The sequence below is a fragment of the Anguilla anguilla genome, chromosome 18 (assembly GCF_013347855.1).
Source record: "Anguilla anguilla isolate fAngAng1 chromosome 18, fAngAng1.pri, whole genome shotgun sequence".
In the NCBI taxonomy this organism is placed as follows: domain Eukaryota; kingdom Metazoa; phylum Chordata; class Actinopteri; order Anguilliformes; family Anguillidae; genus Anguilla; species Anguilla anguilla.
Window position 1 is genome coordinate 25,794,736 of NC_049218.1, and position 14,020 is coordinate 25,808,755.

Consider the following 14,020-nt stretch of genomic DNA (forward strand, 5'->3'; position numbering starts at 1 on the left):
AGCTGTGTCAGTTTTAGCGATTAAGTTATAGACAACAATCGCCAAAATCACAGACGACAATCAATAAAACAATCCCCAAAATTACTGGCATCAACAAGTGTTAGTGAACATTTGTGCATCTTGCAAAGACCATTTAAAATGTTTCTACACTGTCCCACAAATCTCAAAAGTTTCAAGTTCAACGTTCAAGATTTTGGACATGCTTATATTAATTTTGGGAGTCCAGGTTGGCTGTTGAAAGATTCACTCAAATGTCACCGTCCTATAGAAATAGGGATACTACCTTTGGTGTGGTATATAGTGTATTATGGGTGATAAACAGCTGTGACCCCATTTTCACAGGCAGGCTATATAGGGGAGAATCCTGCTTTTCTCATGCACAGTGCAGACTGTCCATCTCTGTCTGCCATACGACACTCTTAGCATGGCTAAATGCAGCCTCTCCACTCTGTGTCCTGCCCAGAACTCTGCTCTAACTCCCTATCCATGTTTCCTGTTCCTTCTCCCACTGATCTGGCACCTGTCTGAGTCCCAGGCCACTTCTGAGCTGGGTCAGGTAACAATTTCTCGGTTGATTTTGAGGTACACTTGATAGAGCCAAAATGGCCACCTAGGTCGACATTCGTCTGGATGGGTGCCAAAGAAAGGGGTAATCCACGCACTGGAATAAACATACTAAAAAATATACACACAGCCACTCTTAACATAGAGAAGATACAGTATATTCCATGCATGGTTCAGTCTATTGGTTCATGAAGTGTGTGTCTATGTCAGTATCTCACCATTTTTTATACAATGTCGCCATCTAGTGGCTTGCTGAAATATAACTCAAAGTAAGGGACTGCCATACACCCTGATGGGACTATTTTATGAAGCCTCATAGGTGTGGGGATACAATGAGCTATCGGACTGTGAACATCAGTTCAGTCTCAAAGATTAATTACTTTTAATTAATTGAAAAATTGATCCACCAAAAATCCAAAACGGAGGAATTGCAGCCACTATGAGACCCACCATGCGAACAAAACCCAATATAGGAGCAGCTAATTTATATAAGATCCATTTATACTTTTGAATGATCGCTGAAAAATATTCAGATTGATTGTAACCTTGCTCATTGGCACAATGCCAGTGCCCCATCTGGCTAATAAGATTAAAGAGGGCTGAGCCTTTGCAGACAGGCCATGGGTTTGAAGCAGGAGGGCACAGTGCTCAGGCTATAATTTTTTTTTTTTACAGTGCTGCCATCTAATGGAATATTTGAACATTGCAGTGTTTGGACAGAAACAACTGCAAGGGATTTGCATTGTGCTGGGTACATACCAGCTACAATCAAAGGAAGTACAGGGAACTCGTATGGTGAGAAAACCAGTTTAAAAAATAATAATTAGCATCGTCAGATTGTCACTTTACCTCTACTGTTTTTTAATTTCCATTAAATATGACTTTAATGCAAAGGCTTTTCAATTGTTGCTAACTACACTGTAGTCAATTTATTTACAAGAATGCATTGCTAACAAATAAATACAGTGAGATACAGCAGTAGCTCAATTCTTACTGTGTGCATGATGTTAAAATCCAGGCGTTTTGTAAATGAATTCATTTAGAAATGACTCATCTGCAGTTAGGCCTGCGTGTGACTCCACACACTTATCTTTAAAAGAAGCGGCCATTTTGATTTCCTGTCTCATAGTCCCCTGTGGTAGAACAGCTGTTTGTCTGCTGTGGCTGTCTGGAGCTCGTTTTCCAGGTCGTCTCTTTGAATCTGCAGAAGAAAAAGACAGAAAAATCAGGAACTTCTTCCTCCACAAGAGGAGTTGCACAGCTGGGGTCCAGGGACCACTGGGGATATTTAAAGAAGACCTCAGAAAAATAAAAGTACTTTCCCTTTTCATAACATTTAGTCTAATTCAATAGCTCATAAAAATTACAACTTGTGGACTTTCTTATAAAATAAACCTTGTGTGGTCTGCACATCCTTGGAGATATTAAGATGACTGTAATTCACTGCATATTTATAATGTACAAAATGTCTACATGCCTTAGATAATACATCACAAGCTTTCATGTGGTGCAGGGTATAAAGGCCACTGCACTGCAGCCTCTTGCTGGTGTGGGATGGATTTATTAAATATTACATGTCTTGAGGTGGGGGTCCTCACTCACACAATGGTCATTTAAGGGGGCCTACAAGTGAAAGTTTGGGACTGGGACCTACCAGCCAATGTCATGTGACTGCAGCAACTGTCTAGAGTACACAGCTGGCACAGCCTACCATACATAGCGAGCACAGCCTACCGTACACAGCTCTGACACAGTCTACCGTACACTGTACACAGCAGACACAGCCTCCCATCCACAGCGGACACAGCCTACTATACACAGCGAACACAGCCTACCATACACAGCGAGCACAGGCTGCCATAAACATCTGACACAGCTTACCGTACACAGCTGTGGAAAGAGACTGAAGGACAGGGGAACCATCAAACCCAGGACCAGGGCAGCGCTGATGTGCCGAACTGGTGCCACCAACAGGGAGTGCCTCTGCCCAAAGCTTGTCCTGCAACAGAAAGACGTGTTTGATTTTTGCCATTTGTCATGTGTTATTCAAAAGAGAACTGTGTGTACACTACAGTACTTTGGCCTTTCCTGTGGTGTACTGTCTAAGTATCTCATATGTGACAGACAGACAGACACAAACAGGCAGGCAGACACACAGGCACACAGATTGGCAGACAGACAGGCAGGCACACAGATTGACAAACAGAGAGACAGGCAGACAGGCAGACAGGCAGGCAGACAGACAGACAGACAGACAGACAGGCAGGCAGGCAGACAGACAGACAGACAGACAAACAGGCAGACAGGCAGACACACAGACAGACACACAGACTGGCAAAAAGACAAGCAGACAGACAGACAGACAGACAGACAGACAGACAGGCAGGCAGACAGACACAAACAGGCAGGCAGGCAGACAGACAGACCGGCAGGCAGACAGACAGACAGACAGGCAGGCAGGCTGACAGGCTGATAGGCTGACAGTCATACAGACAGACATACAGACAGGCAGACAGACAGAGCCATACCTCTTTAAGAGCACCATAAGCAGGCTGGGCAGAGTGACATACAGACAGGCAGACAGACAGAGCCATACCTCTTTAAGAGCACCATAAGCAGGCTGGGCAGAGCGACAGTGGTGCCCATCATAGCTGCTCTGGACAAGGCAGTCTCATTCACAGCCTGTCAAAGACAAAACAGCACTTTCAATCCACAGATGCATTGTGGGTATTCTGCAGTGGTAAACTCCACACTTAAGCCAATAACCAGGGGTCGGGAAAGCACTGACTACCCTTTCATGCCACATCCCAAAAATGGTGACCTTTCATATCATGCTATGAATGAATGGTGAAACAGGCAGTACAGAAAAAACACATTGTTATTAGCATAGTTACTGTACAGTCTTTTTAACAAATAAAAGTGAATTCCACACTCATACAGTAAATTCTAGACCAGATAAATGATAAATTATTTCCTCAGAAACACATGTTAATAATGTAGAATTTGAATAAAAACCCTTTGGTGACCTTTAAAAAACGGCACACAAAGTACTGAATTATGCCTGTGAATCCGTTTAACTTTTGAGTTCCTATCCAAAGTGGAAAAAGGACCGCAGCCTTCCTTCTCACCTTGGAGCCAGCCTTCTGTGAGACTCCAACACTGTTCCCGCTGGAGTCAAATACCCGGACGCCATTTTCGATCTCTTCAGCTCTCACCACCAGCACATTGAAGGCAGCAAGCAGGGCTGGAATACAGGGGACGGTGGTGACTGGGGCCCTGTTCAAAGCCCAGCACTGAGGAGCACATCACTTCCTTCACGGACGGGGGGCACTCATATATTTGGGCATGCATGTATGTGGGCGCTCGTGTGTGTGGACATGTGTGTGTGTGGTGGCGCGTGTATGTGGGCACTGGTGTGTGTGGAGGCGTGTGCATGTGGGTATGTGTGTATGTGGGGACGCGTGTATGTGAGCACTTGTGTATGTGGGGACACGTGTATTTGGGGACAACTTGTGCTCCTCCTCACAGGGATTACAGCTCTGTCAGAGCAGAGAGCAGGACTGTACTGTGCATTCATTTACTGAAAGCAAGCATGTAAGACAAGTAGGTAACACACCAATTTTCCATCCCTCCCACAAACCTGAGGTGATGGCAGATAAAGTTTGAACCTGTCAAAAATGAAATGACACTATTTGGCACATGCCCCTTCCCCACATACTGGAACCATACATAGAGTAAATACCGCCACTGTCTTCTGTGTTAAATAGCCTAGGTGTTGAATTTAATTTGCTGCTAACCACTGCCCCCGCCCCTTTTTTTTCCGGGCACTGATCATTTTCATACCCCAAAATGAGACAGGGTCACCTCCACACAGCAAAACCTCAAACAGTCACTCAACTGCTAAAGGCTCCTGCCACCTTGATGCTGACAGTACCAATTAGTTAGGGTGTGTGTGTGTGTGCGCACGCATATATGTGCGTGTGTATGTGTGCGTGCGCACGCATGCATGGACATGTATGGGCGTGTGTGTGTGTGTGCATGTTGTATTTAAACTCCCTTTTGGGCTCTCGTTTCCAGAGTAGTTACCTGTGAGTATCCCATAATACTAAATAACGTGTGGTGCAGGTGACACCTACCAGCCAATGGAACAGGCAACACCGATCTGCAAAACACCTGGACAGATGTGCTTCTCAGGCCATAGCGCGTCATTACAAACTGCGGAATCGTCTAGAAGCAAAAACGACAAAAATCAATGGCTATGCTTACGCTTGATGTTAAGGCTATGTAATCTCACTTCTCAACAGAAGCGTTGAGATTTTACACACAGACAGCACTCACCCCAGCGCATGTTGCATACGTGACTGACCCCACAATCAGAAGAGCCTGCTTCAGCGTTGTCTTGTTGTCCTAACCGCGGTGAGAGAAGGGATCATTATTGGCCGAGAAAGCCCTAGTTAAGCTCCGCCTTCACCGTCCACAATGAACATACGATCAACGGGGTGCCAGGCCTTTACCCTTATATACAAAACAGCCAAGTAAATTAACCAAAGCTTGAGTTTACAGATGTGCATTGTAACCGATTTACATAAGACGTATCGGACGGTAACTAAGCAAACTGAATCGAGGTCTTCATCTACAATCAATAACATTCAGAGAATGCTACCAGTTTAACACAGTATTTCTATCTCTATTAACATTCACGTGTGTATATATATATATATATATATATATATATATATATATATATATATATATATATATATATATATATACATCTCAAGTTTACTTGCAATAAATTAAAAAGCAGCCTCTTCGGACAAAACATTGCTAGACTGAAGAGGGTTTGTACATTACCTTGGTGGCAGTGGCATTTCTGTTGCTGAAGTTAAACCCAGCACTGTAACTCTGCAACAGAAACTAAACAGAGAAGCATTGCTAAGCCATCCTCAGAGAAAACACAGAAATGTTATGTGCAGTTAAATCAACCGAAATCACACAAAACACCAACCTGCCAAAGGAAAGCAGGCTTGACCCCTTTGTGTGGTAATAAGCTGGCGATGACCTGAAAATAATCAAGTAGGAAATCAAATCATAAATATTTTAATGCTGGCAAGAACAAGATAGCAATGACAATGAGGAGTACTGGTGAATGTTATCATTTTCAAAGCTCTATTTCAATTAACTGTTTTACTTTTAACACTGTTATAAAAACAATCAAAAAATACTTCACAAAATGTTACGTGCATTTTAAAGGAATGAAAGTGTAAAAGACATTTTTCCACAATTGCTGTTTTCCTCTCATATTGACAGCATTGTTTAAAGTTTGTATCAATGTCAAAAGATGTTCACATTTCACTTTAAAGCCAGTTTTGTTTATTGTGTCTTGTGATGGTTCTATCTCTCGTGACAAGTACAACCCGTCAGAAAGAAACTGAGCTTCACAAAAAAATGTCTTTTAATAAGTATGAAAGTACAGTGCTTCTGAATATCAAAAACACACAGCCATGCTAATGATTTTCTGCTCAGTTTTTTTACTCACCAAGGGGGCAGCAACAGGAAGGAATGCTGAGATTACACCAAAAAAAGAGAGGGAAGGGGATAGACAGTGTGTATTCTGGACATCTGAGAGAGCCCTTCTTGCAAACCACACCAAAACAATGGTTTGAATAGTTATAATTATTACAGTTTTAATGCTTAAGATTTCCACTACCTTTAAATGATAAGCTTGGATATTTCACATATCTAATAATGTTAGCATTATTAAACTGCTTCTTTAACTTATTCGAGGTCTCAATGCTAAGAAAGGTTTGCTGGGTGAGGCAGATTATAAAAATGTTAATAGTTATACTATACAGAAAGAAGCTAAGAAAGCAGATAGTATCATTCTGATATCTGATATTTACTCTTTTAAATTTTTATTAAATCTTTATTAAAATCCTGAAAGCAATATATTTTCAAATCTTGTACTGTCCATTACAGGAGGCTTTGGTATTGGTCATTTGGAGACCGTGTTTCTTGCGCAAGTAACATCACATTTGCATGTTAACTGATCAGCGGAGTGGCCGTTTATTGGGCTGCCAGTCAGTAAGCCTGAAGTGATGATATACATGTGGAACACACTGCGTCAGACCTTCAGCTGGCTCTCTTGCTTAGAAATGATATACTATACTATATATCAAAATGAAAAGGTATTACTTTCCTGTTCATAAATTTGAAATAGTACACATATTTAGCCTGTGCCTGAATGAACACACAGGGTGCAAGATAATTAAATTCACTGCAATGCATTGATACTTTGTTATAGCAGTTATATCAAATATACTACTACACTTCGCTATTGTTGTATCTGGAAACATTGACCATTTGTGTCCTTAAATTAAAAATGTGTGTGTGCCTTGATGTGTGAGTGAATGCTTCAGAGCTGTAGCCAGACAACTTGCTTTCAGTTAAAAATACATTGACCAATGGAAACTGACATATCTGAACATTTAAAATAGTTCTTCTATGTTTGTTTTCTCTTTACTCAATTGTACAAGATGTCACTTTAAATTTGTCTTGAAAATGCCTTCTAAGCACGCAAACAATTTTCTCCACACAAAACTACATCTAAGCTGAAGGTTTTTATGCCCAAGCATTTAAATGTTTATTTTTCCTTACCTGGAGGGCGGAATATAGTTGGATGTATGGTACCAGTGTCGGAGTGGACAGATGACTAAAAAAATTAAAATTGAAATAGTGTGTAAATGATCTCTTCCAAATTAAACTTTGCTGTACCGAGTAATGAATGATAGTTATCTAATAGAATACGGTCATTTAAACAACAACTATGACATTCAAGAATTTTTTTAATTCAAAATCATTTTTAAAAAGGTGTAGGCTATATTTAGTTAAACATGATTTACTGAACCCCTAATATTTTTAAGTGAACTTTCACACCTAGTTCTTTTGAATGCTCGCTTGAAATACAAGTGTGGTTCTGTTCAAAGTGAAATATGAGTGGCAGCAATGTTATTACACAGGGGAGTGCGTGACAATCAATTAACTGACAAGAAGCATTGTGAAAACTAAATTTAAAAAAACTAGCTAAAAATAAATTCTGGAAAAAGTAATACATAATCGTTTAACAAGCTGTGAAAGTGGCCCAAATCACATGGGTTAATGTAGGGCCGGATTAGTGGGCCCCAGGGCAGAACACTTATGACCTTTTTGACCTTTCTGTGTTACATGAAATTAATGCAAACTAATGGGCATGTTAAACTGTTTCCTATGTTCATATGGAGCCCCCAGACAGCCTTTGGCCCCTGGGCTCTTGCCCTCTTTGCACAGTTGGTAACCCCTGTCATGGGTTAATGAACCAATCAGATACACAACCTACCAGGCTCAGCTTCCACGCATCGTCTACCTGAAAAATATTTTTTTTAATTTTAATTGTAAATCCACAAATCACACATGAAATATACATACACCAATGATACATGTCAAATATAGATGCAGACTTGCCTCTCTCTTATTCTTCGGATCTGCGCTTCCAAGCAGAGAACGTGCTTTCTCAATTTCACCCTGCTCAAGAGAGAACATATGGCCTATTCATTAAATCTGAGATTCATAATCAAAGAAAATCCCAAATTGGGCTTCTTTTCTGTGCGTTTCTGTATCCCTTTCCAGAACAGCAGATGCAAACGCACACCACGAGATCATTTCTGGTCACATAGCTATACTCACATCAGAGGAAAGCAGGGAGACTGGATCAAGAATATTAATCCACAGGCGGAGTCTGCGCAGGAAAGACTGGGGAAAAGGAAATTATAAACAGTCACAAGGACGCCGAAAGAAGAATTTATGTTTTCGTACAGGAAACATTAATTGTTCTACCAAAACAATCACTCGCATAATTAAGATAACGTTGACAACTAAAGCTATCATTAATTCGAGTCGCGGTTAACGGAACTGAATCATTGCGTAGTCTACTTCGCGAATCCTGGATCTTGCAACTTTAGTACCATGTTCATTCAATCAGCTAACGTTCGCTAATTCACTGAGGACTGAGGACAGAGACCCTTAATATAGCTTAAGCTAGCTATACTTCAGTTAGCTTTCTGACTGTTATAACTAGTTCTTCTTAAATGTGTGACTTCATACCTGCCCTTCGCTTTTCCAGAATTGCAAGTTAATATCCATTTAGTCTGCACGTTGGCGTGGGGAACAATTTATCCAACGTTTGAGCAAAGGCTTGCATTCAAGGTGATAACTCCAGGGTTGCCAACATAAACGTGCATCACGCCATGGAGAAAATCATAGTTCAGGGGAGTGTCACAGGCTGCTGAAGGTTTTGACCCTAGAAAAAATATATCCAATCAGAAGCCTACGAACGTCACAGATCTGGACTTGTAATGCACCCGCGAAACCTCTTTACTGACTTGTCAATCTCGTTCGCCTGGTCTGCATTAGGGGATTCGCATACAATGCAGATCTATGAATCTGCGCAGGATGTTGAATCCAAGTCTTAGAAGTGCAAACTATTGTTACACATTCTGCAATTCGTGATGGTTCTGATAATAAAATTTAGAACACACACATTTAGGGAAGGATGCGTGCGTATCTTTGTGCATAACTACGCATGTTGTTGGGTCACTGTGGTGTGAAACGGTGGGAACTGTGATTGTGATTGGAGGTTACTCCTGCACCCGTGACGTAGGGTGCTGGAGTTCACGTCTGCTCTGACCACGTGAAAACAGCACTGTTCACAAATCCAAGATGGCAGCCACCTTAGGAAGACTTCTCAGAACTTCGGCAAGTTTATTTGTTATCCTGCATATTATTTCAGCCGTTATTTTACTGGTGTTGTTAATTATACTGATGGCAGACATTTTTTCCACAGTCTATACTTTGGATATTGAGAATGTTGTCAAGACAACAAGTGTTCGTGTTTAACCTTCGCAACCTGTATCTACGCAACTTAGATAACGTTAGCTGGCTAGCTCACAAGCGAACACAACCGTTTATGAAATCTATCCAGCTAATAGCTATCTTGAGATAATCTAATTAGATCTTATCTCATTCGCAATACATTGAGTTTGTTGTCATTCGTTGTGTGAGCGATGAAGTGGCGTATGCGCAAACGTTACAGGAGTTGGTGATCAGTCTACATATTCCGATAGCGCAGTTACTTAATTGGGTTGCCAGGGTGAGTTCAAAATCCCCATCCAAAGTTACATAGTCTGGGGTGACTAAGCGAATGAAATGCCAGTCGTAACTGGCCTTTAACAAAAAAAAAAAGAGTAAAGACATTGGGCCTCAATTCACGAAATATGTCTTATTTAAATCTCTTCTTCTGGTCCTAGGCCTCTGCCATTTCTGCAGCTGGCCTTAGGGTTGGCACTCCTGCTGCAGTGTCCACCAGCCGGTCGTCTAGAATTCTGCGCTGCCCTGCTGCCCAAAAAGTGTGCTTCAGCACAAGTATGTTAGCGCTTCTGCTGAGCTCTGTGTTTCTGGCCATTTATTTAGCAAGCTAGTAACCAGCCATTCCTTCATTAGGCTGAAGTGAGGACGAAGGATACGGAATCATCAACACCCATGTTTTATTGTGGTGATAAAGCTGGCATAATGGAACTGAATTATGCTTATTGGCTGCTGTGATGGTAGATCCTGTGGTCAGTGTGTGTGGGGCATCTTTGTCCTGGATGTGCCAGGTGCGTTCCCATGCAGGGAGTGTAATTGTGTCTTTGTGTGTGTGTGTGTGTGTCTGGCTGCCTGCGTGTGTGTGTGTGCGCGCGTGTCTGCCTGTGTGTGTGTGTGTGTGCGTGTGCGTGTCTGGCTGCGTGTGCGTGCGTGTGTGTGTGTGTGTGTGTGTGCACGCGTGTGTGTGTGTGTGTGTCTCTGCAGGCAGTGCACGATGGGCCCCTGTGGTCACTCAGCATGCGCCCCATTTCAAAGGCACCGCCGTTCACCACGGCGAGTTCAAGGAAATCAGTCTCGACGACTTCAAGGGCAAATACCTGGTGCTTTTCTTCTACCCTCTGGATTTGTGAGTGTTGATCATACTTTGCTTGCAGTTTATTAAATTTGCAGGCATGTGCAGAGGTGCATGCATTGAAACTGTGATTGATAGATTTTTAAAAAATGTAGATTAATCAGTTACATACTCTTTATTGCGCTTATTTATTGGACCATTTAGTTGTAGACAGGTTTTTTAAATCTGCAGTTAAGTGTCAGTTGGGAACTTCCCACTGAACTGGGTGTGGTCAAACGCTCCCGCTGCTTTCTTGAGTTGCTTACTTTATCAGCCCTGTACACTTGTGCTTTTGTCGCCGGCAATAAACTGCTTAAAATTCACATCATGCCAGCAGTTTATTGAATTAATTTGTGACTGGTTGCAGTTTATTGACCCCTTGTCCAATCAGAAAAGAGAGTAGCAAGAATTGGATGCATTTTTTCCCAAACAGAGTTGCTAATGCACTGAACAGCTTACGAGGACTTGTAGGATCAGTGGGAAACCCTTGGGTGTTGAACAGGCTCGGTCGCTTGCTCTTGCTGTTGAATGTTATGTTCTTGATGTTGTTACAGTATATTGCTTTTTGCTATGTAGCCCATTGGATTTCTTTCTGTGATAGTGTGCAGAGAGCCAAGGAGCCTTGATCACTGAGTGACAGACGGCCATTTCATTGCCCTGAATATGTGCATTCCAAGAAACTGTGCAAGATGCATGTGAAATTGAAGTTAATGCCACCTAATAATAACTGGCTGTCCTTCACTCAAAGCAGTGTTACCTGGGTAACCCAATGGTGCTTTCACTGGAGTTGAACTGTTCACTATTTCTCTGTTTTCTGGTGTGTGTTGGAGTTGAACTGCTGACTCTATTTCTCTGTATTGTGCTGTAGTGCGATGGAGTTGAACTGTTGACTCTATATCTCTGTATTTCTCTGAAGCGTGAAAGCGGACTGATGACTTTTTCTCCTCCCCCAGCACCTTCGTCTGCCCGACTGAGATCATCTCATTCAGCGACAAAGCCAGCGAATTCCACGACGTGAACTGCGAGGTGGTGGGCGTGTCCGTGGACTCTCACTTCACGCACCTGGCCTGGATCAACACCCCCCGGAAGGTGGGCCCGATCGCGCGGCTGCCACGGCAACGTGTGCTCTGGGTCACTCCCAGCTAACCTGCCGTTACTGTGGTCTTTACGTTAGGACTGTTGAGGCCTCAAAGACATTTCACGGCTGTAATTCTGTCAGATACTGGCAAAACACATTTTAAATCAATCTTAATTTATATTGTTTTTATGATTCATCAATTGTTTTTGAACTTTTATTGTTTTTGTTAAATCGCTGTACTAGCCTGTATTAGTGTGCCAGTGTTGGCATTGAGATGGATTTACAGTGGATTAGCAGCTAGCTGGGTTATTGTCAGTATTGGCAGTAATTGGCATCAATTGTAAAGCGCTTTGGATAAAAGCGCTATATAAATGCAGTCCATTTACCATTTACCATTACCATTTCGTTGGATTGCTGGTCAGCAGCATTAGCAGTGGGAGAACTTGCAGTTGGTATGGTTACTGGTGAACAGGACCAGCGGAAGCAGAGCTGGAAGTTGTTCACCTCCATGTCTCTGGGTGATTTTTCGTTTTCCAGAACGGGGGGCTGGGCCACATCAACATCCCCTTGCTGGCTGACCTCAACAAGCAGGTGTCCAGGGACTACGGAGTTCTCCTGGAGGGCCCAGGTATTGCACTGAGGTAACAAGCCTTATGTACTTGCTATTTGGGGGTTCAGGCCTGGTGTTTTACCTTATGTACTTGCTGTTTGGGGGTTCAGGTCTGGTGTTCGCTCTGTTTCTTGCCTTGCTACTCGGTAAAGCGTCTTTGCGACAGTTCTCTGTAAAAAGCGCTATACAAATAAAATTGAATTGAATTAATGAGCCAAATCCAGACAGTAAAACTCGAAAGTGGGAGAAGGCCCCGCCCACCTTGTCACTGAAATACGGGCCCCGCCCACCTTGTGACGGCCCAGCTGAACAGGCGCGCTCTCCCCCCCTCCCCAGGGGCCTGTTCATCATCGACCCCAGCGGCGTGGTCAAGCACATGAGCGTTAACGACCTGCCCGTGGGCCGCTGCGTGGAGGAGACGCTGCGCCTGGTCAAGGCCTTCCAGTACGTGGAGACCCACGGGGAGGTGTGCCCCGCCAGCTGGACCCCCGACTCCCCGACGGTAAGCCAACCAGTGGACTCCACATGCCTGAAGGGTTACAGTAATCAGCCAATCAAATTTCAGTTAGGAATTGTCACTGAGCGCATGAAAGAGACGTTCTGATAGGATGAAAATGGCACCTGTATAAGGAATACTTGGACAATCCCCAAGATAGTAAGAGTAATATTACAGTTGAATCATGAATAATTTAATGATACAGATTGTGATCTGACAAATCCTATACGGAAAAGAACCGTGACTGACATTGAAGGACTTTCAGTAGTTTGTTGAGACACATCTGTGGAAATAACGAGAAAGTAATTGAGACACGTGTTGGAAGACGACCTTTGGACCACTTCCCAGAAGTGAAATCAATGAAATGAGGGATTCTGGGATAGAGGAGTATGGAAATCAGTTGTTAAAAATTTTTTTTTAAAAGCCGTGACAGATGAATGTATACCCTCTAATAATTATTTTAATTGATAACCATCTAAAATCTTGAGACTTTGACAGAAATGTCCTGCATTTTATATTAACCCACAAGCAGTGGGGCTTTCACCAAAAACAAGAGGATGCTGAGGATTTACAGGTGGAAAAATAATGGATCCAACTGTTGAAGCATCACCCAGAAAATACCTTTGTGCCAGGCTGGCTTTGATGTCACCTGTTAACTATGAGCTGAGCTAATTCTGCTGAGGTATACGCTCCTCGTTTTGTTTACATGTGAGATGTTTACACGTGTTTTTCCCCCGTCTTGCAGATTAAGCCAACACCTGAGGGGTCAAAGGAGTATTTTGAGAAGGTGAACTAGGGCTGCGGGTTTTCATCTCTGAGCCACGAGTTGGCACAGCCGCTGGGTTACAGACGCACCATTAAATCCGCCATTCTTCTGTTAGACGAGAGCACGTTCAACGTGAAGGCCCAAAGGAAATCTAATACCGTTCTTTTCTGTCCGAGCACTTAATTGTATTTGAATTTAATAAATTAGATGTGAAATAAAAGTGTGTGAATCTCTTGTGTTGATGAATAGATGGGCTGGTCATTTTTTTCCCCCTGACTGTATCTTGCTGAAACAGATTTTCAGTGCCGATGTGAACTACAGCCGGTGTTGAATCCTGACTGAGTCAGCGCAGCCAGCAGCTCCTCAGGGCGGCGTGTGATTGGCTGCCCCGTCCTCTGGGGAAGGCGGGGTTCTGTCAGCCGTGTCCTTCCTCTGCAGGTGGCCCACAGCGACTCCAACATGGCCGCTTCTCCAAGGCAACACAGCCTGCGCGGCTC

At 43.0% G+C, this 14,020-nt stretch overlaps 2 protein-coding genes across 2 annotated transcripts; one reads left to right on the forward strand and one right to left on the reverse strand.

Moving 5' to 3' along the window:
* Positions 1 to 1,113: 1,113 nt before the first annotated feature.
* Positions 1,114 to 8,908, reverse strand: sfxn4 (sideroflexin 4). The gene is made up of 14 exons (XM_035400594.1): positions 8,704 to 8,908; positions 8,287 to 8,352; positions 8,065 to 8,124; positions 7,940 to 7,966; positions 7,222 to 7,276; positions 6,104 to 6,129; positions 5,573 to 5,626; positions 5,419 to 5,481; positions 4,903 to 4,971; positions 4,701 to 4,791; positions 3,693 to 3,808; positions 3,161 to 3,246; positions 2,446 to 2,563; positions 1,114 to 1,765 (listed from the first exon to the last, which is right to left on the reverse strand). Exons 1-14 carry the CDS (start codon positions 8,740 to 8,742, stop codon positions 1,688 to 1,690), a joined length of 948 nt encoding a protein of 315 aa, XP_035256485.1. The 5' UTR covers positions 8,743 to 8,908; the 3' UTR covers positions 1,114 to 1,687.
* Positions 8,909 to 9,214: 306 nt separating this feature from the next.
* prdx3 (peroxiredoxin 3) lies at positions 9,215 to 13,741 on the forward strand. Its single transcript, XM_035400595.1, has 7 exons — positions 9,215 to 9,354; positions 9,906 to 10,020; positions 10,447 to 10,588; positions 11,527 to 11,662; positions 12,189 to 12,292; positions 12,598 to 12,763; positions 13,503 to 13,741. Exons 1-7 carry the CDS (start codon positions 9,319 to 9,321, stop codon positions 13,551 to 13,553), a joined length of 750 nt encoding a protein of 249 aa, XP_035256486.1. The 5' UTR covers positions 9,215 to 9,318; the 3' UTR covers positions 13,554 to 13,741.
* The last annotated feature ends 279 nt before the right edge of the window (positions 13,742 to 14,020 follow it).

Bases quoted from the DNA above. Each gene is read 5' to 3' on its own strand.
- sfxn4 (XM_035400594.1), bottom strand. From the start codon at position 8,742: ATGGATATTAACTTGCAATTCTGGAAAAGCGAAGGGCAG. The intron at 6,130-7,221 runs GTAAGGAAAAAT...GTGTAATCTCAG, and splicing joins AACTATATTCCGCCCTCCAG to CATTCCTTCCTGTTGCTGCC. The intron at 3,247-3,692 runs GTGAGAAGGAAG...TGTCTTTGACAG, and splicing joins CACAGAAGGCTGGCTCCAAG to GCTGTGAATGAGACTGCCTT.
- prdx3 (XM_035400595.1), top strand. From the start codon at position 9,319: ATGGCAGCCACCTTAGGAAGACTTCTCAGAACTTCG. The intron at 10,021-10,446 runs GTATGTTAGCGC...GTGTCTCTGCAG, and splicing joins AAAAGTGTGCTTCAGCACAA to GCAGTGCACGATGGGCCCCT. The intron at 11,663-12,188 runs GTGGGCCCGATC...TTCGTTTTCCAG, and splicing joins GGATCAACACCCCCCGGAAG to AACGGGGGGCTGGGCCACAT.